This window comes from Saccostrea cucullata, unplaced genomic scaffold (assembly GCF_032062105.1).
Source record: "Saccostrea cucullata isolate Sc308-1 unplaced genomic scaffold, CSIRO_AGI_Scuc_v1 ctg163, whole genome shotgun sequence".
Classification (NCBI taxonomy): Eukaryota; Metazoa; Mollusca; class Bivalvia; order Ostreida; family Ostreidae; genus Saccostrea; species Saccostrea cuccullata.
Genome location: NW_026933609.1, coordinates 525815 through 552110, shown reverse-complemented (window position 1 = coordinate 552110; position 26296 = coordinate 525815). Strand labels below are relative to the sequence as shown.

Genomic DNA, 26296 nt, shown 5'->3' with positions numbered 1-26296 from the left:
CAGAGTTCCTTATTATTTGAGGCAAGTTCTTATATCAAGGTGTGAAGTTTATCCTTGCATGTTGCTGATATTGAAACAGCACCAGATAATCATACACCATTTTTCCGGAAATGAAAATTAAAGCATCCTCCTTTCTGGTATTTATTTCAACAAAAGACAATTTTGTCGTGCAACAATATATAAAATATATAATATTTATAAATATTGTTTTTTGTTTGTTTGTTTTTTTTGAAGAAGTGAAGTATTTTTACAAGGTATTCGTTATAAAATTCTTTAAATTTTATCCATCCGATTTTTGCATCTAGGAAGCGCAAGCATTCTCTGAGAGAACATCAACTTTTTTAGCACTGAGTCTCAAATGTTGCACATCTTGTTTGGATTTGAAAAGCTGTGATTAAAGTTTTCTTATATTTGATACAGGAGACACAGAATGCATTTTTTTGTATTTTGTTGCATCTTGTACATAAAGGCTGAAGAGGTCGGTAAGACTATTGACTGAAGAAAATACTCTTTGCAATGCTCAGTCTCAAAAAAAAATATTTTTCATGTTTAAAATTTCTTTATTATAAATCTAATTAAATAAATACCTCAGTAGCATATGAAGCCCTGTCATAATATTTTTTAAACCATAACATTGTACGATGTACATATATTTGAACAACAACACAGTAACATTTTGCGTAAACATATGAAAAACAATTGAGGAATTAATTTACGTTTCACTTTTATAGGTCTCTATCTTCGTCGGCTTTCTCTTTTGGTAAATTTAAAGCATTGTACTTCTTCAGAGTAATCCCTTTGTCTTCAAACCAAGTGAGTAGTTCTTGGTGTACTATACCAATATCACTCTGTAAAAAGACCCGCTCTCCTTTATCCATTAGCTTCTTTACTCGTAAATTATGCTCCTTCTGTGCAATCATTAATTCACTGAAAAAAATTAATTCAACAGATTTAAGAGAATTGTCTGAAGTCCATAGAACATTATCTGAATAGTCAAGAAATATGTTATGTCCATTTCTGACAGTCAGGATATTGGGTGACAAACAATAACATGGCGATTACGATTGACATGGACGTCTGATAAAATATTGAATTGAAATTCGTGTTTAATATTCATTTTTAAATTACTGCCCAAAGATTCTTCCCTATATATGTCTTTGCTGCTCTTGAGGAGATTTTGCTATAGACATATATTTGTGATCAAAATCTTGATCACCGATTGTGGCCCTACTTTACTCCAAGGGCGAGGTTGGATGGTCACGATTTTAATCAAACGTGACTTTAAACTATATAATGAAACATTTGCTTATCTTTCAACTCGTCTACGGAAGAAAAAAAAATTATTCGATTAAAAAAAAAAAAAATTACAATGTGAAACGGACGACAAACAAATGTGATCCGAAAATTTCACTAAAGCTTTCAGCTCAGGTGTGCTAATAATTGGATCTGGAATGGTGCCCGCCACATCAAAACAAGTTTAGGTAGTCCCCCACACCTTTCTTTTTCATGCTTGTCATATTGTCGTTCAGTGCATAAGCCCCCTTTACGAAGAATTTGGCTGTAGGGATATGGATTCAGTTGGAATTAACCGAGTTACTTACGAAAAGTTTATTTCTCCGTCTAGATTAATATCAATTCTTTTTATTATTATGTCCAAGTCGCGCATTCGGACTGGGATTTTGCTGACCTGTAATAAATCAAAAAGCAGGCCTTAGTATACATGCAGATATTGCTTTGAAAAATGCTAATTAGTGATTTACTTACACGCAAACAGACTGCAATTTCAGTACGGCCCATCTGTTAAGCTATAATATAAACTAAATTAAGGTTGTATATTTTGTTGTCCTTATACTAGAAGTATAAAAAAAATTCAGAAGTTTACCTGAACACCCTCTTTAAATTCATCCCACGTGACAGAATGGCTCCCATCTGTGTCAAAGGTTATAAACAAGTCTAGAACATCTACTTCTTTCATCCTGGTAAATTCAAACATAACGTTGACGGGGTCTCCCCGGATATACATGGTGGGATCCCCGTCCTCTGAGACAGGCTTAAGACAAACCTTGCCATAGGTGGCGTGAAGATCGCGACTCTTCTGGAGGGTGACCAATGTAGTCACAAAGTCCATGTCAACTGGTTGTATCTACGTAAAAAGGAAAACTTAAAAGTGAATATAGTTATACACAGGAGTACCTAATTAGTTCTAAATAGATCAGATTTATTTTACAGAAAAAATAGATATTGTCAAAAGAAGTCTTGTAAAGCACGTAATGTACATCAGTTCTAATTCACCATTCCAAAAACGTCCTACTTACACCAAAGTCGATGTACTTGATGTGTGGTATATATTTCATAGTATGTAGTACGAGTAAAGGCCCTTGTGCTGTTAGAGGATTGTTTCCGATCTAACAGATAGAAAATGGTACATCTGATTATTATTCAATAGAAAGGAGCTTCACAATAATACAAGTAAAAGCAATTATTGCATTGATGTAAAGAATTCATACTTTATCAATCTAAGATTTCATCTACAATGAAGATCGATAATATATGGCAGTTGTATGTTTTGGTCTTAAAGGGGAAATTTCAATTTTAAAAAAATCATTAACCATTTTATTTATATGATAAGATACTACTGAAATGACAAACCCTTAGAAACTCCAGGGAAGAATTTCTTTTCAATCCCTCCAGAAGCTTTGAGATGGCCACCACACCGATTCTGTTACTGCTCAGGTCTAAGTCTACCAACGTGTTATTTTTCTCCAGACCATGTGCCAAACCATGACAACCAACAATATCAAATCCATTCCAGGACACATTCAGGATTTTTATCGTTGAATTTTTCTGTCAAGATAAAATTTGGTGAAAGAGGTTCTCATTTTGAATTCCAACTTTTGAAATAAAAAACGTGTTTTAGCATTCAAACGTCATATCCATTTACATGTACATTAACAAGTGTCACTGAATTCAAACTGCTTACCTGTAAACCAATTCCTATGGCATGTGCCCCCTTTCCTCGAATATGGTTCCAACTAAGATTTAGTATTTTAATTGTGTCGTTACAACCTGACAAGAAATAGAAAAGAAAAGGATTCTAAAAAATTCTCCAAATTTTAACAGAAATCTACTGAAGACAAAAATCGACTTTTTTTTTTATTAATTTCAGTATTTTACATGTGTGTGTGTGTTTTAATAAAGAATACTCTTTTTTAACAGTACTATCATATTAAACATTTCAATCTGGAGAATACAATATACATAAATATACCTTGCTTACTTGCCTGTGGTCATTACGGAATTATTAAAACAGTTGGTTATTGTGACTTTCTTAAGAAAAGATTTATCACATTAGAATATCACCTAACGCAGTGCCAACCATTGTAAAATTTTGCTAAAAAAGCACTACCTTTCATATTGAATTTTCTTTTATTCTAAGCGTCCCTGAGGCACCGCCTGAGGGTAATTTCAAATTGCACGTTATTCTCTGTCATTAAGGCCAACTAACCTAGGCACCATCTCTAATTACTCATTTAGTCACCACTTTTCCTACGTAGACATGCCTCTTTAAGTCTTTTCATTTTTGTGGACTTACCTAAGGCACTGCCTATAACCACGCCGCTGTCCACCGAAAAATTGTTGTGGCTGAGATTGAGCTCATTTATAATGTTGTCACCCTGGACAAAAACGATTTTGAAATTCAAAGGAAAAAAACATATGTCAAATGCAATTTTTATGAAAAAATAAGAAATTAAATTATGTGTTATAAACATTTAAAAAACTTACGTGTAAAATCTCAGATATGTAGACTGCATCGGTGTCCTCAAACTCATTATCTAAATAAACATAAACAATCAGCTAATGAATTACAGTGTCCTCGAATGCTTGAGAATTCAAAACAAATGCATACTCTGAATATCTTTTTGAGCTCACCTGAGCTGAAAGCTCAAGTGAGATTTTCTGATCACATTTTTTTTGTAGTCCGTCTGTCCGTCCGTCCTTCTGTCTGTAAACTTTTAACATTTTCGACTTCTTCTCAAAAACCACTGGGCCAATTTCAACCAAAATGCCACAAAAAATCCTTGTGTAAAGGGAATTCATGATTGTTCAATTGAAGGCCCCCGCCCTCTTTCAAGTGGAGAAAATTAAAAAATAGTAAAAATTTGGTTTCATGTTTAAAAAATCTTCTTCTCAAGAACCACTGGGTCTGGAGAAATGAAACTAATGTGGAAGAATCCTCAGGTTATGTAGAGTCAAGTTTGTTTAAATCATGACCCCCGCGGGTAGGGTGGTGGCGCAATGAATGATCAAAGTTTTACAAAGGAATATACAGGAAAAATCTTTTAAAAATCTTCCTCTGAAGAACAACAAAGCCATGATTGGTAATTTTGATAGGGAAGCATCCTCAGATAGTGTAGATTCAAGTTTGTTCAAATCATGACCCCCGCAGGTTGGGTGGGGCCACAATGGACGATCAAAGTTTTACACAGGAATATATAGGAAACATGCATAAAAAAAATCTTCTTCTGAAAAACAACAAAGCCATGTCTGATCATATTTAAATGGATGCATCCTTGGGTAGTGTAGGTTCAAGTTTGTTAAAATCATAACCCCTTTGGTGGGGTGAGGCCAAAATGAAAGTTCAGACTTGTAGGAAAAAAAGCCACAGTAAGTCAAAGAAATATTTAAGCATTCTTAGTGTAGATTCAAGGTATTTCAAATAATAACCCCCCTTCTTTTAGAGGTAGGTCGGGACCACTTTTGCATTTAAGATTTTTACAACTGGATTGATTTTTGCTTTTTTCCTAGCCACAGTGCTCGGTGAGCGATGTGGCAAATGGGCCTTTTGTTCTTTCCGCCTTCGCAATGAAGAGTGTGATCAAAAACATTGATATCAATTAAAAAATCTAATAATTGATAAAGTATGCAATGAGTTTTGAGGTTTATGAATATTCTTTTTGAATAGTGTCCACTTCATTACCATCTTTTTGAAAGAGGATAAAAATAATTTGAACAAACTTGAATACCTTCACCTCAGTCTAAGCAAAGCTTTTTGAGACCATGTCTAAGCAAAGCTTTTTGAGACCGTGATAATATTTAATAAACCCACAAAAAGGGTGACACGGGGTTTTGTTATGTTGCCAATAATCATTCCTTCATTTATAAGTTATAGATTTAAAATAACAAACAAATAACTTACTTTAAAAATGAAATGTTGAAATTAAAAAAAACTTCTTAGAAAACAGTGTTTTTTCATGTTCATAAATGTTGAAAAAGATCAGTTTTTGGTAATCTTCATTATATTTATTCTTTACTTCTGTTGTTGCTCTGCGCTTTTGTATGTCATGAAATCCACCTTCTTAGTAATGAACATTAAAGAGCCCAAATTAAACAAATTTTATGGTCGAAACAATGACCCTGTTTTCAAATACCTATAACATGTCATTAAGTCGAATGTTGACCTTTCATGTTAATTATATGGAGCATACAGCAGTCGTTTTGACGGGGGATGCTCATTTCACCATGACACCTAATCCCACCTCTAATGTATTTAGTGTCCCTGTTTACTTAGAGTTGTTTTCTTTTAATAAACTTACGAGAATGGTCACTTCTTTTCATTCTTGTGTTTCATAAACAGGAAATCTCAAGGATAATTATTCTACTTCAAAGGTTCCAAAAATCTACGGAGACATATACTTTGTTCAAGGATAGGCATTGTTCGAAAACACATTCCGTTTCTGTTTTTATTTTTGAACGCCAACTTTTTGCTTGTAATGTATATATGTTTTACAATTTTTTCTGTTATTTCGTACATTATTTTGACATGTAACAGGGGAGATCATTACTTGTTTATGTAAAAGAATATTTGTATAAGGTTTTTTGATCTCCCCATTTATTGTATTCTTTAATACTCATTGTCGTTTTCAATAAATGACAATTCACACAAATATGGAGTTGTGATTTTTATCCAGGAAGAAAGTGGAAGGTTATTTAGATCTCAATAATATGTAAACAAGCAGGTATTACATAAAGCTTGTTTATTTAAAAAACAAGGACAATCATGCCATTTGCGTGATTTGATATATCCTGCACAATGTTCCTTATTATTTTGCGGTTGTCCTCTATCCCAATTTGTAAAACTCATATGTTTTCCCGAGGAGAACCATCGCCACTCTCCATGCTTTGCTAAATCAGTAGCCGATATCCAGACATCTTCTTTACGGAAACGGTTAATCCAAGCATCCTCCTTCGCATCATTTATTTCCACCAAAGACGACTTTTTCGTGCGGCAATACATTTCCGCTTCAAAAAAGTTAACTTTTAATTCTATGTATTTATAACAATGACCATTGAACTTTGTCCATCCTTTTTCGCATTCTTTTACTTTGGGAAGTGTAGTATTTCGAAGTTGGTCAATTTTCAGTTCCAGAGAATTTAATTTTGACATCATCTTGGGATTGCAAGAATTTCGAGTTCATCCCGAGCATTCATTGAAAGAACATCCAGTGTCGGAACACTGCGTCTCGAATGTTGCGCTTCGTAGTAGAATCGCTCTCTTTTGAATAGATTTGAAAAGTTTGAAATGAAGTTTTCCGATATTTGATATCAGCGCCGAGTCTTGTTTATTTCCATTCGTATTACAGAATACAATCATTAAGACAATCACAAAACAGAAACCCATTGTCAGCGAGGTCGTCTACTTGATGACAAAGCCTTGAAAATAGTTAGTATTTTAAGCGGTGTTGCTTAATATATTCTAATCAACATTTGTAATGTTTCAATGACGTGACTTTTTTTGTTTTAACGTTGCACGAAAATTAATATCTGACATGCAATTTCTGGACATCATTTAAAGATCTTTGATACAAGATATTTGAATACGATAAATCAGGGATATTTATTTTGTTTTCATTCAATTCCAGATTCATTCTTAAAATTGCGCCTACATTACGTATTTTATCGTCATCAGAATGCGTTTTATATATTTGTCCTTTAGTTGTGAGATCCTCAGAATGTGGTATTTAGATAAGAAAATGTTAAAGAATTACAGTACAGGCCACGAGTTTTCCGCAAAAAACACGGGGCCCCGTGGACCGCAAGTCCACGCTTTAGCATGGAGCTCAAACCTTGTCGGCGTCTTTGAAGTCAGCGTGTCTGTGCACCGTGTAACACAGTGTGTCACAGTTCTGATGATAAATATTTTAAACATTCTCATTGCCCTTATTTAATAAAATTAAATCAACTTTCTTTCGAAATATTTGTTGTACTTTTTCCATAAATTAATACATATATTGGTAATTTATCGCATACAGATAATTAAACTAATAAGATGCCTGAAAACTTAATAACAACGTACTCGTGTCCAGCAAAAAAAAATATACAATTACGTTTCAAGTTAAATCCTAATTATATTAGTCATAAAAAGTTCAATAGACTATTATTATATTACACTAAGAGGAAACACACTTTCATAAATGAATTACTTAATTGTCTCTACTTTGCAGATTTTGATTTTAACTGTGTTCAATTAAATCGTTGATACAAGATGGTTTTTCCCTTCGTATTACATATCAGATGCGTGATTATACTAAGTGAATTAATTATTTTGTAAGAATTTAAATGTGCATGTACTGTGTCTAGATTACATGTATTTTAAAAAAAAATACGTATCAGACTAGCACATTTTTGCTCTTTTAAAAATAATTGTTCAGATGAGGATTATTGCATTTAGACTAACACTAAAAATCTGTAATTATGTAAAATATGGAGATAAATATTGAATGCGGTAAACTCGAAAATCTACTGAACAGGCAGAGATGATAATCTGAATAATTTCATTAATTAAAATAGTGATAAACTTAGTAAACACGCTGAATACAAAAATCACAGCCGAATTTTTGGCAAATGAAATATGCTAACTTCAGTACGAATATTACTTCATTCTGAAATATATCGTGTGAAAAGAAGAAACCAGAAGTCTCTGTCGAGACTGTAGCTCTACTGGTATGTACTTATCAATAACCATTGCACTATTTTATGTATCTTTGTGTAGTCTACTTGTGTGCCAACTTATTTTGAAATCAAACTAGAACTGTAGAAGGAGTAGCGTTTTTAAGGAATTTCACAGAAAATTCTATTTTTATAACCATGGTTTTATTAAATCAGAAACCAATGCACTATTCTATGTATCTTATGTGTGTACTTGTGTGCCAAGTTATATTGAAATCAGACCAAAACTGTAGAAGGAGTAGCGTTTTTAAAGAATTTCACAGAAAGTTCTATTTTTAGTAACCATGGCACCACCGTTCATCGAAATTAAAAACCGATGCACTATTCTATGTATCTTAGTGTAGTCTACTTGTGTGCCAAGTTATATTGAAATCAGACCAAAACTGTAGAAGAAGTAGCGTTTTTAAGGAATTTCACAGAAAATTCTATTTTTAGTAACCATGGTAACACCGTTCATCGAAATCAAAAACCGATGCACTATTCTATGTATCTTAGTGTAGCCTACTACTGTGCCAAGTTATATTGAAATCAGACCAAAACTGTAGAAGGAGTAGCGTTTTAAAGGAATTTCACAGAAAATTCTATTTATAGTAACCATGGCAACACCGTTCATCGAAATTAAAAACCGATGCACTATTCTATGTATCTTAGTGTAGCCTACTTTTGTGCTAAGTTATATTGAAATCAGACCAAAACTGTAGAAGGAGTAGCGTTTTAAAGGAATTTCACAGAAAATTCTATTTTTAGTAACCATGGCAACACCGTTCATCGAAATCAAAAACCGATGCACTATTCTATGTATCTTAGTGTAGTCTACTACTGTGCCAAGTTATATTGAAATCAGACCAAAACTGTGGAAGGAGTATTTTAAAGGAATTTCACAGAAAATTCTATTTTTAGTAACCATGGCAACACCATTCATGGAAATCAAAAACCGATGCACTATTCTATGTATCTTAGTGTAGTCTACTTGTGTGCCAAAGTATATTGAAATCAGACCAAAACTGTGGAAGGAGTAGCGTTTTAAAGGAATTTCACAGAAAATTCTATTTTTAGTAACCATGGCAACACCGTTCATCGAAATTAAAAACCCATGCACTATTCTATGTATCTTAGTGTAGTCTACTTGTGTGCCAAGTTATATTGAAATCAGACCAAAATTGTAGGAGGAGTAGCGTTTTGAAAAATTGTTTACAGACAGACGGACAGACAGACGGACAGACAGACAGACAGACAGACAGACGGACGGACGCCGGACGCATTACTATCGCATAAGCTCTTCTGGTCTCTGACCAGTAGAGCTAAAAACGGTTTGAGAAAACATAGATATTTAGCGATTTTTAAAAATCCCCCCCCCCTTCTAGAAAGCGATACGAATCAGCTGCTTAAAACTTTATCAGAAGTCTGCAAATTTATGTTATGTTTTTTTAAATCTTAATCTACGGGATACATTCTTATTTGTGTCTGAAAAAGGATAAATAAATCAACAAATAATTGTAAGTTTATAATTGTTGTTGTAGTGAAACCTGGAAGGTGAACTTCGCATGATATCAGTTGAGTGTGTTACATGTTATACAAATGTACACTTGCTGTGGTCAGAGCTAAAGAATTTGAAAGGTGTGATAAACATACGGCGCCCCTGGCCCACGGGCAGAGACCCAATATATTTTTTGAACAGGTGTGAACTCGGAACTGACCATAAGATTGTTTCAAATCACAAGAGAAATTCTTTCCGCGTAAACAGACTTTCAAGGTCACCTAGCGTCATGGTATTTTGATTGGCAGGTGATGCACGAGAATTTTGTGCGTACAGCATATACAAAGAACGAATTAATTGCATTAAATGGGTTGAATATGAACAAAAGTTGTGGCAATTAAATAGAATTGTAGAATGATTAATTGTGACCTCCTTAACTTAAATAAAACGAAGAATAAAAAAAAAAAATACAGACTATATGTTAAAAGGGGGTTGTATGAGTCTCTCTTTCTCTCTCTCTCTCTCTCTCTCTCTCTCTCTCTCTCTCTCTCTCTCTCTGGTGTTGCTCTTTATACACTTTACAAGAAAAGAAAAACTTATTGAAATAACTACTTACACTGAAAGGATTTTAAAAACACAACGTAGTGAATACTACTCTATGAAAATAATGTTTGCTGTTACTAGAAATACACTTTGAAATTATTGCATTAATTTCCTGCTAACGATTTTCGCATCCACATTCAGAATAATTCAAGAAGAACAAAATAAATGTATTTTAATAAGGAATATACATAATAATGCTTGGATCGTACACTAGTGCTGTACATGTTAAAACCATGAACATAGATACAGCTCTGATTTAATTTTATACTGTACTATACAGTGTATGTGACACGAATGCAGCTCAACGCCATTTCGTCTTCCTTTGTTACATGAACACATGAGATTAAATTATTCATTTAAAAAAATAAAATTCATAATTTTGATTTAATTTGATTTAATTTGTAACGTGGATGAATAATTTTACTTAAATTTCTAACACACAGTTAATTCAAATGAAAATCATTCAATTTTTTTTTTTACCGATATCTAAACTCAATATCATGCGTGCCATTCGAAGTCCAACATCTGGTAGAATAAAAACGATTATTTTATATACATACTCGTAAACCAAAGTTGTCATCAAAATTTATTATCAAATTTTTATGAGAAACAAACGATTTTGTCTGTAATACTATTTACACGGTGCAGCTTGGAGGGGAATTTTCTTGACAAGGTGCGACACGGAGGACACTAGCTGAGATTTTATATATTTGTGCCTACCTGTATATTTCAAATCCACACACACCGTGCTACACCGTGTACACGGTGTAACACAGAGCGTTTCACACGGTGTTTTTTCCACCGAGCGTTGCGGAAAACTCGTGGCCTGTACTGTATTTTGCTGAAACGGTTTTCTAATATAAGTTCTAAAAAAGTAATCAAGTTTATTTTTAAATACTTCAATTGAACTTTATTAAATTTTTGGAAATTTTATGTAAAGAATTGGACAATTTTCCCATTCTGTAACATTTCAATTCATATCTTAAGCTTTAATCAAGTCGTCAGAGTTGGTCCAGTTCCTGTTCTCTACATTCTAATTTAGTTCTGTATTACAGTGTATGTTTTTAATGCAGTTTTTCGTCATAGTGGGTTCCACGAAAGCTGAAAATGTGGACAAGGCCATATGAAAGGCCTTATGAAGGATGTAATACCTGCACATATGATGCTATTCAAAGACATTGTTTAGTAGCAATATATTAAATTTTCCTAGAAAATATAATGTAATTAAGGAAAACATCGAAAACAACGAAATCAAAACTTTGCAACTTAGGTGATAGAAGGGAAATTTTGCACTTTAAAATCCTGCGCTGACTAATCATTTGAAATCACATATGTACTTAAGTGACAACAGATCTAGATATTCAAATGAATGCATATTTATTGTATTATTGTAAAATCTATATGAAACAACAAGGTGCTGTATGTATAAGAGGGGTTGGGTTGGGTGGGATGGGGTCGGAACTGGTACTACATGTAACAGTAGAAGACATGCATGCACTTTGGCATTTTTATTATTTGTAACTTTCGATACTTTTGTATTAACATTTCTTATATGTTCTTAGTGTTTGGTGGATCTTTCACAGTGATTTTTTATAATGCCACATATTATTCATATTGCGCTAAAATCATATCCAAAATAAGACTTTAAAAGGGAGAAAAAATGCACGCAATCCTTTGCATGAAATGATAGACTAAAAAGAGATAGTCCTATCAGAAAAAAGTAAACTTTTAACTTATATACTCACTAGAGAGATTAATTGATTTAATGTGATGGTTTGAATGAAAAAGTTGAACAATCCATCGTAATCCCTCCGTTCCAAGTTTGTTGCCGCTTAAATTCTGTAAAATACACACAATTAGGCAGTGGATTACACGACATTTCACTTTTATTAAGTAGATGAGTTTCAGTGGCGACCTTAATGAACTTACCACTTCTGTAATATTAGTTTTCCTATAAAGCAGATCGAACATATACTGAGCACCTGACAACCCAATCTGACATCCCTCTAGATCCAGAGACTGGACACGTGTATTACTCTGTAAAATAATCAAATAAAACTAGTAGACAGAATGTAAAATATAACAAAATACTCATTTTAAACACTGTTTTATTTAGAATAAGACCATTGCTCTTTCACATTTTATAAGACATGAAGAACAAAGTCTGAGATTTTTTTCTCTCTTAATTTTTTTCTGGAAAATTCAATGCAAAATGCAACTGTATTGTCAAACATAAAGTAATAAAATACTCGTACAAGTAGAGCGATTGCACAGGACTTGATGGCATTTTTTGTAAGAAGCTGAAACCTGAGAGACATATTTCTCTCCCCTAGCTGACGTAGAAAGACGGACAGGGGGACCACTCCACAATGCTTGCATGCCCGGAGATAGTCTTTGCGACTAACGTCGCTGCTGGTTTGGTATCTACGTAGAGCTACATTCAATTCTGTTTTGTAATTTTCAGCTGAAAAGGAATAAACGTTATCAGATTTTTAAAAAATTAATACTTAAGTCTATTTGCAATAATGTTAATTACAAACAAAACTGACAAAACTAAAAAATAAATTCATGGAATCAACCATTTTTTGCATCAAGAAACATCTTATTCTGCTTATTAAGTGAATGCTGTTTTCTTACTTAAACTGTTTTTTTTCTCATTTAAAATCAGGGTTATTTATTCAGTTGTGATTGAAGTACCCAAAGTATTTTTTCCGAGTTTTCGATTTGGTACTACGATTCAATTTTTTTTGAAAGTGTTCAAACTATTAACACCTATCATGATAGTTAAATTTGGAAGTGCAGAATATAACAAGACAATAATATTAAGTTTTTGACGGGTACTTTTTAAACATATTTTTCATTTTCAGGACCAATAATCTTAAATTGACTATATACTATGTAAGTATAATATCATTATGTTAAAAACTGCAGATTAATTTTGTTTTGATAAGATGTAATATATTACATGTATTAATTTCATTATTAAATCGCCGTGGTCCTTGTGTCTTTCTCCATTAATCGGATTAATTTAGGACTTTAATCGATTACATATCATGATTATAATACCACTGCCTTCTAAATTTCAAATATCTTTAAATATATTTATAAACATTTCATTTATTGAACTATTGTCTTTGTTACCTTTAAGTTATTATACCAGAACACAAAAAGAACATTTACAATGGTTTCGCTAAAGTTACGACAAAATCGATTTAAAATTTCATGTAATCTTTTTTTGTAAAAAAAAGAGGTAAGTTTAATCTTCACAATCTTATTAATTGAATATTAAATCAAAAGCTTTAATACTTTATCAAATAAATGTGAGTGTATCATTTAAAAGTGTTCAACAATATTATTTTTAAGTAGTTTTTAAAGTATTCAAGTTCAACAAAATCTTTCAAATTTCAAACCTGATTGTGGTGACATTACCTTCAACTTCAATATCCTTGTCCCTTTCGAAGTATTCTGTTATAAAAGCTCGTCTTGCTGACTGTGACATCAGTGGAGGTTTTCTCCTCAGTAACACATTTTACAAATCCATTAAAAAAACTATTTACTATAATCAGAAGCAATGCCGGTGACTGCCCAGTTTTGCAGACAGAAGTGATAGTCCTGATAAGTGTTCAATTTCCACTGTACTCATCTATTTTCTCACAGTATTTTATAGAAACCTCACGCTCACACTTTACACAGACGTCCAATTACACTGTGTAGCCTTGTGGGTTGTGGCTAAACCTTTTCTAGTGGTGATTTTAGCTTTGTTTTTGTTCAGTATGACCAGCTGAGTAAAGGTTTATCAATGATGGCATCTCCGAAAGTACAGGTCACAAACCAGATTAAACCTTCTAATTCATAATCCGGATTATTGTGTTTCTTATATATATTGGCGTCCCTTCTATTAAAAGTTAAAAGTTTGGAATGATTTATAGAATACTTGTTTATAAACTAATCTTATTTTTTAGACACTGTATGCAGCGCCACGTGCATTGAATTAAATAAAAGTTAAATACGATATTTTTACAGCAGTACATTTTCTAATTAGAATTATCTTATAATAAAGATTTTTAATTGGAAAGGATTCCGTCTTAATGATGAAATATATATTATGATATATGAATTGTAGAAAAAAAATATTTCTCTTTCACAATGTTTGTTTGTTTGTCTGTTAAACGTCCCTTCGAATATTTTTCACTCATGAGATGCCACATATTGCCTCTCGAAGACTGCAAATGCAGACCGGGCATTAAGCAATGATCTAGAGATCTTTTTTGTGTTAGAACCGAGGCCTCGATTTCTACGGTCTTATCCGAAAGACCGGTTTCCACACCTGTATTTGGCATCGGACATGCGACAAAAAAGATCAGCAGGCATGTTTACGAAACTTTCCTAAAATTGTTCATAAGAAATTTCCTAAGATATATCTTAAGAAAATTTTAGGATCATCGTAAGATTATCTTAAGGTGTTTTTCAAAGCTATCTTATGATCACCCTAAGATAAGACGTTAGAAATACTCTAAACTTTTAACCATTGTCAAGGATAAGAGAGTTGCAATTTTTTGCTATATATAATGCTACACGTTATGTCATCATTATGGAAATATTTAAAAGAGTATAAATTAAAAAAAAGGAATTGGAGTTTCTATTTAATTTATAAATATGAATTATTTATTTTTAATTATTAATCATATAAATTCAACGATATGCTGTAACATTGGTTACATTTAAAATGAAATAGAGTGCCATTTGATCATTCAGAATTCTTGAACGATGAAAAGTGCGCCAATTTACATGAGTGAAACGGAATGCAGCGCAAAATCGGAAGGAAGTAGGCAAATCTGGAGGAGCCCTCTCCCCCCAAAGACTAAATCATTGGTCACCCGGAATAACCCATTTAAACTCTCTCTCTCTCTTTCTCTAGCTTTCTCTCGATTTTCCTAAGTTAAGACGTCTTAAATCATTATTACAGAGAAAAAACTTTCTCTCTCTTATAGGTTAAGATTGATTGATAGTATATTATTTAACGTCCCTCTCGAGAATCTTTCACTCATATGGAGAGGCCACCACTTGCTGGTGGAGAGCTATAAATTGTGTCCTATTCTCGACACTTAAAGCCATTGAGCAATGAGGGATCTTTTTCGTGCCACCACCAACTGCGACACGTGACCTCATTTTATACAATCTCATCCGAAGGACCGGTCTCCATGTCCCACAGTGGGATTCGAACACACGACTGAGACGTAAGCATCAACTCCTTACACCGCGACTCTTTCAGGTTAAGTGAGATTAAATTTTATTCTGTTTACGGGTTACATCTTACTATGTATGTTGTGCATCTGCGTGAGGCACTGAATATCATAAGAATTCTAACCATGGTTATTCTTGGAAAGTAAATGCATACAGGCATGTAATTGAACATGGGGAAAGGAAGGTCCAAACATACTCTGTACATTGAGCCATTGAAAATGTTCATTGAAAGATCGCCCCTTCCCCCTTTTTGTGTTGAATAGTAAAATAAGGGTAATCTAGTAGTGTATGAGTAAACTTTGGCACTGAAAAAAGTTGGAACCTAGCCCCTCTACTCCCCAGCACGAAATAAGATTTTTGCACATGCACCTGATGTAACTTATTTTTCTTTTCATAAAAATATACCCCTACCTAAAAATATATTACTATTAGGTAGGGTTATATTTTTTTTTTTAAAGAAAAATAAAGTAACGTCAGGTGTCTGTGGATTTTCGAGCTACAAAATTTTCGAGGTCAAGTTTTTTTTAAATGTAAGTTAGATTGTTTTTCTATGTTGGTTGGATTCTTTATCTACCCCCTCCCCCCTTTCAAAATCGATGCTACGTCCGTGTCATGTGTAAATGCAGTACATTAATAACTGTGTAATAATTCAACGTCTGTAGAAACCACCTGATAGATGCACAATACAAAAAAAAATCCATGATTTTTTAGATAGCGTTGAGGCTTCGGGGGCGGGGGGTGGGGGGTGGGGCCGGGCTTAAAGAAATAAATACCTCTTTCAAAATGAAATAGTAAATAGTGCGCAATATCATTAATCAGTCGAACTGTAGATATTTGTTTTGATAAGCACATCAACAAAAATTAATAGTCTTATCAAACATTTTATTTAACGAAGTCTATTACAGTGGTATATAATTTTTACAGCTGTCGTTCACGGTCCCGACATACTAATAATCAGTCTTTCGAATTCTTCCTATATCTCAATACTCAATCACGTCTGAAACGACGATTTCGTCGAGCCTGCAACAACATGGACGCAGCTATTTCTACTTACGATAGACTTAAGATATGTCTAAAGCTGTCGTAACTTTATGATAATTCTTAAGAACTTTCGTAAGTTACGATACTTTCGAAAACCCCACTTAGTCTTAAGAATTGTCGTAAGTATATCTTAAGACGTTTCTTAGTCCTAAGATAGCTTCGTAAACATGCCTGCTGGTCACTTCTCATTGTTAGCATTGAATTCATTTTGGAGTAAATGTTTCAGAGACCCCTAGCTATTCCCTCTCTTCAGTTCCTGATTTGTATTATTAAAAAGGACTTTTGAACTTGAATAATGTTTGTTATCTCCATATTTAATCTATTTAAATATTATATTTTTTTCTTCCATTATAGCTTCATGTATGACGTTTATTAAAGGGATTCTACCTTTAGCAGTAACGAATTTTTTTCCTTAGAAATCAATCACTCATTAAATATTTGAATTTTATTTAAAAGCATTAAGAAAAGATAAATTTTCCAAAATATGATAACCTAAGCAGTAAGTATTCATGGAAGATTTCATTGAGTTGAACGAAGGCAAGCAAATTTATAAAAAGCTATTTTAAAAAGTGCGGTGATGGAAAGATATTACGTATTAATAGCCATTCTCTGTAACCACTTAAACTTCGTTGCCACGCATGGTCACCGATTTTGATGAAACTTCACCCATGCTTAGTACTTGACACCAGAAACAAATATCAAACAAAATTTTGTTGCTATGTGTCTCGGTTGCTATGGCAACAGCCGGAAAAGTTTGAAAAATCGAGATTTTCAGCCACTTTAAATGTTGACTGTGGCTTAATAAAAACTAGAAAAAGCAAACAAATCATTCTCACAAAAACATGACACCTTGATGTCACTTATACTGTAAAGAAACTGTTTAGAATATATCTCTAAGTAAGTGGTAACCAAGGGTACATTTGGAATACATTTAAAATGCTGAAATATGCTGAAAAACACACCGTATTCACTAATGGTAGGCGTTACATGCTCAAACTCAATCAACTTCTTAAGAAAAACAGTGAAAATGTTTGACCTTAAGTATATAAGTATAAGCAATATTATTCTATAAATAACTTTTATGGTTGCCATGGTAACACAGTGTAACCATGCAAAACCAGTAACTAAGTTTGGGTTAATGCTACTGTCTTGAGGAAAATCATGAACATTCAAGACTGGCAAATATGCATCCCTAGGACCTTACAACACCAAAACCATAAGAAAAATTGGGTATAATTGCTACTTTGCAGTGTTACCATGGAAACAAAGTACCTGTGCTTAAAATTGAATTATTTTTCGCTGCATTAAGAATTAAATTGCCATATAATCAAGAAACAAATGAAAGGACTCCGCTTGAATAGTACTTATCTGTTAGAACTGAAGTTGAATATCATATATTGATAAAATTTAATGAAGAAAACAACACTGTTGCTATGGTAACCAAGAAGGGAAAATGTTCGATTTTGTAAACTTTATATCAATATTAAACCCTGTGTGCCAACTTCTTGCATCCACTTAGAGATTGGATGATAGTCAAAATTAAAAGTCAGGTTAGCTGTTAATAAATATCAATCATAAAAGTTTTGGGAATCTACATTTAAGGGTACGTATCCAAGGACAGAAAATATTTTTCAGGTTTTTAAGCATATATTTTCTGCTTATTTCCATAGCAACGCTCTATTTAAAGAATCTAATCTGATTTTTTTCAAATGGGAAAACTAGGAGGACACCAACATCTTCCAAAATTGATCATTATTTATGAGGAAATATGCTTTTTTAAAAGATAGGATCAGATTTAAATATACAGAGTGTTACTTTGAAGGCTCTTTGTGGTATAAAAACCTTGGCAACCATAGCCAACCAAAATGAAATATCATATTTTGTTCTTGGTATATGTTTCAAGGCTCTTTTTTCTACTATTTGGTCACATTTGCTTTTTATTTTTACGTGTATGACTTTATAAATTTCAATGAATATTTTTTTGTACTTTTGAATACTTTGTTACCATAGTAACGTATGTAATAGCTGATTTACCAAACATGTTTGTCATGCATTTGAGACATCTGACCTTCAATGTTTGGAAACAGTCATTGCCAATTGTTTGCTTTGCCGCAAATGTTAATTATGGGGCTCTAAACATGTTAAAAAATGCCATTTTTCGAACTTTAAGACATGTTGCCATGGTAACTATAAAACATAGCAACCAATTTTTGCCTGATTTCAGTTTAGGGTATCAAAGACTTTTATCATAGAGAGTTTGGAGAAATTCTGAGACTATGCGTGCCACAGCTCCTATATAAAAGTTCAAGTCATTACAGAGAATGGCTCTTAATTACATCATCAGGTAAATAGAACTTTCAGTCGAGAGTGATTTTTTCCAGCAACGGAATTGGAGAGGATATATCAAAGGAATCATTTGTGTGGGTTTGTTTGTTGATGTGTTATGGCCTGTGCGAAACAGAAGTGGCGTAACTTTTGCATCGGGATAGATATTGTATGCCGCTTTGATCATAAAGATGTTCTTTGCCAATGAATGTTCTGCTTTGCAATGTCCTTGTTCAAAATAATTATTCATTAAAAAAGAGGGACAGATCAACGCCAATTAAAAAGTAAAACCTAAGCAATAGATTTCGGATTATAATGTGTATACAACCCTTCCATAACATGTCATGCATTCAATTTCATTCATTTCAGAGTTATTTAATACCAATTTCAAATTATAGATTTTAACATAACTGCGATCAACAATTTACTACTTTGTATCTAAAAAGTTAAAGATAAAGTAATGCTAACGAAAGAGCGCATAATAAATTTAAAACAGAAATGAAGAGAAAAATTTAAATCTAATTAATGAGATTATAAAGTTTTGAAGTTTAAAACTCTAATTAAATTATGATTTAACTAGGCAGATTATGATCTTATTGTACCCTCAAATGTCAGGACACAGTTAATTACATTTTGATGTACTATTCAAGGTTAAATTTTAACGGTACCTTCGTTTGTTCGTCATTTTTCTCTTTCAGATTGTCTGAGACTTAAAATTGAAAGTTATTTCTTACTTGAATAGAAAAGACTTAATGTGTGTTCATGTAAACTGGACCAAAAAAGACAAACTATAGTGAAAGTTACTTCAAATGAAGACTTGAGTTGGCTTAAATCATTTCCCATCTCTAGAAATAATGTAAGGTTACAAGTAGGATCAAAATTTAATGTTACAATATAAAGTACAGTTAACCAATGTTCAAATCATGGACCCTTCAGATTTCAATAGAGGACCGTTTTTTCACCTGAATCTTGACCACATTTTCACAAGTTACATCAAGATTTAGCCCTTGTCATAATAATATAGACTTTATTTGTCATTTGTATCATGTCCTTTTCAACACATTTTAGTACTGTAGTAAGTTAATCTGTTTTTATCGCAATTTGGTAGCCAGGAGGGCCGCCCGCATTTTTCATACAGTAGGTTTCCCCTTCCTTTAAAGTTGGGTCCCTCAGGATGGAGTATAATTCGGTCTGGTAACCGTAACTTGCGTATCCATAGGGTGAATATCGCAGGTCTGTTCGAGTGTTGGAGGAATTGGACTTCAGGTACATAAAGCTGTTATTCGGTGAATTATCATCATCCTCCAGAATGTAACACTGGCACAGCCGCGTGTTGTCGTTGATGTTTTTGCAGAAAATCTCGTCGGAAATGTAGCTGGATGGAATGGTTTTATAAGAATATGCGTTTGATGTGGCTAGTTTGACATCTCGAATATACGTTATTGTGACAGATGGGCGAGTCCATTGAGCTAAGATAAAACAAGAGAAATTTATTAGTTTCAAGGACCCTGACTGTGATTCCATGTTAGAGGACATAATTCATTTTAAGGAAAAAAAACGAATTTGTCGCAATCAAATAATTAATTTAAAAGTATTTCCATAAGCTCTGTTTTAAATTTTAATATTGTTCAGAATTTGACAAGCAGCACGATCCGATCATTTTTTCTAAAAGCAATAAAATTTATATGGAAGATGGCGTAATCAGAGATAATAAATTCATATTTACACAAAAATAGAAGTTATCTTTAAATGTCAATGTTAAATGTAGAACCAATATGTGATCTGAGAAACTTAAACTTAATTGACATTTAAAGATAACGTATATTTTTGTATAAGCAAACAAAAATTGTAAAAATACTTTAAATTTATTTTTTGATTGCATTAAGTTGTTTTAGGCCCCGTAAACGTTTCAGGGGAATATAGTTTTGTCCTGTCCGTCCGTTTGTCTAGCTGTATGTCTGTCTGTTTGTTCGCAAAACTTGCACATAATTTTGACTGGGTGGGACTATGGCTCTCGTATTTCACAGGTGAATATTCCTTGTGACAAGACCATTCTCTGAGTACCAACAAATTTGACATCTTGACCTTGGAGTTTCACACACTTTTACATCAAATTCCAAACTTTTATTTTGGCCATAACTTTTGAATAATTGCTGCTAGGACTTTCATACTTCAAATATGAAATCTTTGTGACAAACCTTCGATATGTTGCCATTCAGGGGCATCAGAGTTTCACAAACACATCTTGTTTTTTTTTTCTTTAAAATGAATTATGTCCTATGGGTCAGTGAAAATTGAGTGAGTGAGTGACTAAGTTAATAAATATAAAAAAAAAAGTTGACAAGTATATACTGAGTATTGTCATTTGATTGATTGAAAAGTCACTGTACATGCACAAACTGTTCATTCTCTTAATCTTTTGTATATTCTTCAAGAAATCGACTCTGAGGTTATGAATTCTAAAAAACGTGGTTCCGTTTTTGTTTCTACGTTTCAAAAAGGGAGCAAACAATTATAAATACTTTTTAAATTCACAGGTCCAGTCGAACAAACATTTGCTTGCTCTATATAACAGTGGTAATTGTTGCTCTATATGATATGAATTGAATTGATTAATATTGTACGACATAATTGATAAATTCTTACCTTTTGTAGTTACAGAAAAAATGAGTCTTCCAAAGGTCGATAAAACAGTAGGGCCAAAATATTTCCACCTGATGGGTTTGCCGTCTTTGATCGGAAGGGTTTGCTTGTATGATTGAATACTACGCCCCGAGGAAACTATTATTTCCCTGGAAAAATAATTGTTAGCAATTCTAATAAGCACCATAATGCTACATAAAAATATTGACATAACGTGTCATAACACGGTGTTTTGTATGCGTTCAGATGATTTTTTTCTGTGTCCAGTTTTCTAGTGTTTTTTTTTTTCAAAGCAAATTTTCTTCGTGTACTATTTGGTCTATCAATATTTCTATGGAAATAAAATTCTGAAAATTGTTCTATTAAGTAAGGCATTGTGTTATAAAAGGTCTTAAGAATCCACTAAATAAATATTGTGTTTTGAAAACTTTTAGACCTTTGTTTGTTTGTCTTCATATTTCTTTTTGTTACAATCTATGAGGCCTTTATTTGTATGGAAGACACTTCCTTTTCTTTATGCCAGTGTCTTTTGACTTTACAGACCTGTTTGAAATTTTTCAATTTCCCGTTCGTCCTTATCACTGCCGAAATTTGGTGAAATCTTGCGATCAACTCGGCGTAAAACAACAATAAATACTCACTCTTATTGATTATGTAAAAACAAACAACGGCTATAAAATGTTTTGTAAAACTTATGGACAAAAAGAGTGTTGACAAAGAAAATGGGGGAACGTTAACAAGGCGGGCAGAATGCCTATAGCGTCGGATATCAAGAAATCAATATGTAAATTGAGTATTTGAATTAACTTCTCATTATTGAAATTTATGAAACTATGAGAAAAAAAATCTCGTATTTTTTTTCTTTTATAAAAATATTAGATGGTATTCGTGGGATTCGAACCCTAGCAATAAAAATCTAATGTATCATATACTATAACAGCTTTGAGACCAACCACCACTAACCACTGTGCTACATGGCTCATAGAGACTTCGGGCATTTAAATCATGTTTGTTATATGACCCTTGACTTAATGGACTTCAAGTATTTATCTGAAAGATGCGAATGTTTTGTCATAAAAGTGTACTTTTCAGGTATAGTAGGTCTTCACTCCATGTTTTTGTAAACCAAAAAATGTATATTTTATTGAAAACTTTTAGGATTATCTTTCAAAAAAAATAAAGCGAAGACCCACTCATATTGAAAAATACTGTCAAAGTACGAGAAAATGATCGTTTTTGTTCTTTTAGTGTGTGTTTACTTTTTCATTGACACATATTTTTAGTCTCTGTAAATTATTTGGAAATTGTAGAGATTTTACATTAAGTATACTTTAATATTAGATGAAATATCAAATAAAATTTTGATATAATTGAGATTAATTTTTTTTTCACTTCTTATCTGTCGCACTATAGGCACTTTGTCCGCCTTATCCTCCTATCTTCTTTGTGAGCTTTTCAACATTTTGACTCTGATTTCACGATTTACTTTTAGGTTCGAATATTCAACATACATTTTGATTGATAAACTCAACAATCGAAGAAATGAGTTTGCATTTTTTCAAGAAAAATGAAAAAATATATAATAAATACAATCGTTACAACTGTAAACCACATTGAATGAAATAGGATATTGTTATGATTAAAATGCATACACAAGTTAAAAAAAAAAAAAAAAAATAAGTTTGATATTATAATACAAGTTTTGATTTTCAGTATTTTTTCATGTACCGCTTCTACCTGTTTTACCACTTTAATTACTCTCTCAATTTATTTTCATTAAAAAAAAAATCTAATAAAAATAAGCGTTTGATAATGATTTTTAGATAAGCGTTTATTTTTGGATCAAATTTGTCATCTTTAATAATTATTGTCTTATTAGAAAAGAACTCATACCTTACATTCATGTTTTGTATTTCATAGGCTGGTAAATTTTATTTAAAACGTACCATTTAGTTTTTCTCGAGCTTAAACGATTGAAAGAAACACTGCATACGTACCATTGAAGTTTTTTCTGTAGTATCAGGTTTCGTGAATCTTTTTTTATAGTTATATCTGCAGGCATTTTGAATCCCACTGCACCATTTCTTGGATAGGAGTTAAGATAAAGAAAGTCTGCTTTTGAAGACACTTTGTAACTTATTCGACTGTCATCCCTATTTTTCCCAAAATCAATAGTTGTTTTGCATGACTTGCTGTAGAAGTTAACATGGATGGCTTTCTTTGCTGCATTAACGTTTTTGATCCGGGATTGCAAGGTTGATGAAAATGGAGAAAAACTCGACTCTTCCACAAACCAGTTAGGATCATTGTCTGAATAATGAAAAGTTTAATAACCTTTCTAGTTATTATTTCTAAATCAGACTGCGACGCTACCATTTAAGGGCTAAATATTCAGGAGACAACCAAAACTTGAATATTTTCTATTCGAAGGCGTTGATTTAAGCCTCGTGAAAACTCAGAAATATGCCAAACGTTTAAATCTCTACCTAACGGTAATCTAACAAATCTGTATTAATAAGCGTGATGTCTTCAAATTTTCATTTTCAGACAACTTCCCTTACTTGTGTAGCGATATACTATCATCACTTGGATGAAGAGTTTATTTTGTAATTGACTCGATACACAAGGGAATACTCTACGTTCGAGCAATTTCTAAAACAAGACATTGACTAACAAGTTGATAAAATAGGGATATAAAAAATCACGTTTATGGTAATCAATTTTCAAGTGGTATGGTTGATACAATCACCTTGTCAGCAAGTATAATCTATCACGAAGTCAATTCTAAAACTAATTGTAGGACAATTTTTACGTACTTAATTGTTTATGAATTTTTCCGTACATCCCGATCATGACAATCGTTATCTTCATACGATAATATAAAATATAACCAAAAAAAGAATGAAAAATAATCATTTAATTATCATAAACCAGAAATTATTTATCACAAAATATTTCCCTAGACGCCATCTTTCAAATAGCATACACGGTAACTCTTGAAACGTCGACTATTTCCGTGTCGCCGATATATTTAAGGAATCACTGTCTAGTTAGTATAGTATGCCAGGGCATCAACGATTGTGGGAAACATGGGATAAATTATGCATAACGGGCTCGCCCACTATGTTAGCTCATGTTTCCCACTATCATTGATGTCCCTGGCATACTATACTAAATAGACAGTGATTCCTTATATTTCCATTTCTTTGTGAAATAAAATCACAGATTTAGACTTTAAAAATGTAGACATAGATCTAAATTATTCCCATGCCAATTTCAATACTGTATACAGGGTTATTTTCGCCCCGTCTTATTTTCGCCCTTTCACACTTGCAAACAATTTTGCCCCGTTTTAAATTCGCCCAGTCATAGTTTTGTTTAAGAAATTATACTGTATTCTTTGAATTCGCCCCGTTTTAAATTCGCCCAAATGATAGTAGGGCGAAAGGGGCGAAAATAAAACGGGGGGCAAAAATTTCCCTGTATACAGTAGTCCTCGCCCATTGACGTCAAGCACAAAAGCAACCGCACGAGATTTGCATGCATATTAGGCCTCCTTAGCTCCTTTGGACCTGTCTAATTTAAATTCCGGTACAATGATCAAGAAATCAACTCTGCTAACTTTCAAAGAGTTATCACAGAGAAAAAAAATAGAAAAGAAAATATTGAACAATTAACGGCTTATTATTTGTGACGTCCGAGTACACGTAGTAGTAACGTTGTAGTCTAACAATTCATATGTTGGACTGACAGACCTGAATATATATAGAGAGTTATATAAGTGTGGATGTATATTGAACTTACAAAGAACGGGAACTCCGTCGACAAACCACATGGATGGCACATAAACTTTATCTTTGTTGGTGTAACTCACGGAACAACTGGCTCCGTAGTCTTCCATGGATATAGTATCGGGGAGAAAACCGTAATATCCCTCATTTGTTGCACCTGACAATATTTCCTGAAAAATAAATATTTCAAAAGAATAAAAAAAAAAGAACATGGAGAAACAATGCGCGCAGGATGCCTATGGCTTCAGATATTTTTTTAAAATCATATTCAATTTGTGAATTGAGTTTTTAAATCAAGTTCGCATTATTGAAATTTATGAAATTATGATAAACAAAACTTTTCTGAGAAAAAATATTCTTTTATTAAAATATATGATGGTATTCGTGGGATACGAACCCTAGCAATAAAAAATCGGTTCTATCATATTTCTTTGAGACTACGCTACACGTCTAAAATAGAAATAATAATATAAATAGAATAAGAATTAAAATTAATCTGAAATCAGTATTCAGGAAAGTATATATTTTTAAAAACTTTAATTGTTTTTCCTTGTTCAAGAAAAATCGGGAAATATTCCTACATACCTTTAATAATAATAGTAATACTACTGTGCACAGCAATGCTTTTTCCATGTTTCTCTGAATGATGGAAAAACACAATGAGTCTGAAGTTAACACTCAGAATTATTTCTATACATTCAGAGGGATTTTTAAATAATGAGATCATAAGTGTCCTCCCGCGCTATATACGACTATTATACATGTACAATTATAATCCATTGTTTAAATGTCAGTTGACAAATTTTTCGAAATTAAATGCTTGTTATACAAAATTCAGAAAAGTTCCTCTGACGATTGCAAGAAAAATAAAGGGCAAAGTTTATTTAAAAGGACAAGAGATATGTCCATAAATGAATACATTTGCTACATGTAAGTACTTATAATATTAAAGTTGTTTTTTTTTAAATTTGGGTAAATTGTGAATATCTTGTGATAAAACTTCCCACGGGCAAATGAATTTTGAATATTCAGATTTAAACTTTATTTCCTTTTGATAAGTCATCATATGTACACAATAAATTATACATTCATGATTCCGATACAAATTGATAAAAGTTATTTTAATTCCTTTCTTAACGAAATAGATGATTGAATTAAAGCTTCT

At 32.6% G+C, this 26296-nt stretch overlaps 2 protein-coding genes across 2 annotated transcripts; both read right to left on the bottom strand.

Annotated features, from left to right (window-relative positions):
• Nucleotides 1–599: 599 nt before the first annotated feature.
• On the bottom strand, nucleotides 600–13586 carry LOC134238732 (leucine-rich repeat-containing protein 74B-like). Its single transcript, XM_062720856.1, has 12 exons — nucleotides 13517–13586; nucleotides 12343–12551; nucleotides 12017–12124; nucleotides 11833–11926; nucleotides 3784–3833; nucleotides 3593–3674; nucleotides 2981–3066; nucleotides 2650–2844; nucleotides 2316–2405; nucleotides 1883–2143; nucleotides 1602–1687; nucleotides 600–927 (listed from the first exon to the last, which is right to left on the bottom strand). The coding sequence occupies exons 1-12, from the start codon at nucleotides 13584–13586 to the stop codon at nucleotides 726–728; spliced, it is 1533 nt and encodes a 510-aa protein (XP_062576840.1). The 3' UTR covers nucleotides 600–725.
• Nucleotides 13587–19559: 5973 nt separating this feature from the next.
• On the bottom strand, nucleotides 19560–25840 carry LOC134238737 (uncharacterized). The gene is made up of 5 exons (XM_062720859.1): nucleotides 25717–25840; nucleotides 25145–25301; nucleotides 23338–23650; nucleotides 21344–21489; nucleotides 19560–20166 (listed from the first exon to the last, which is right to left on the bottom strand). Exons 1-5 carry the CDS (start codon nucleotides 25762–25764, stop codon nucleotides 19778–19780), a joined length of 1053 nt encoding a protein of 350 aa, XP_062576843.1. The 5' UTR covers nucleotides 25765–25840; the 3' UTR covers nucleotides 19560–19777.
• Nucleotides 25841–26296: the final 456 nt, after the last annotated feature.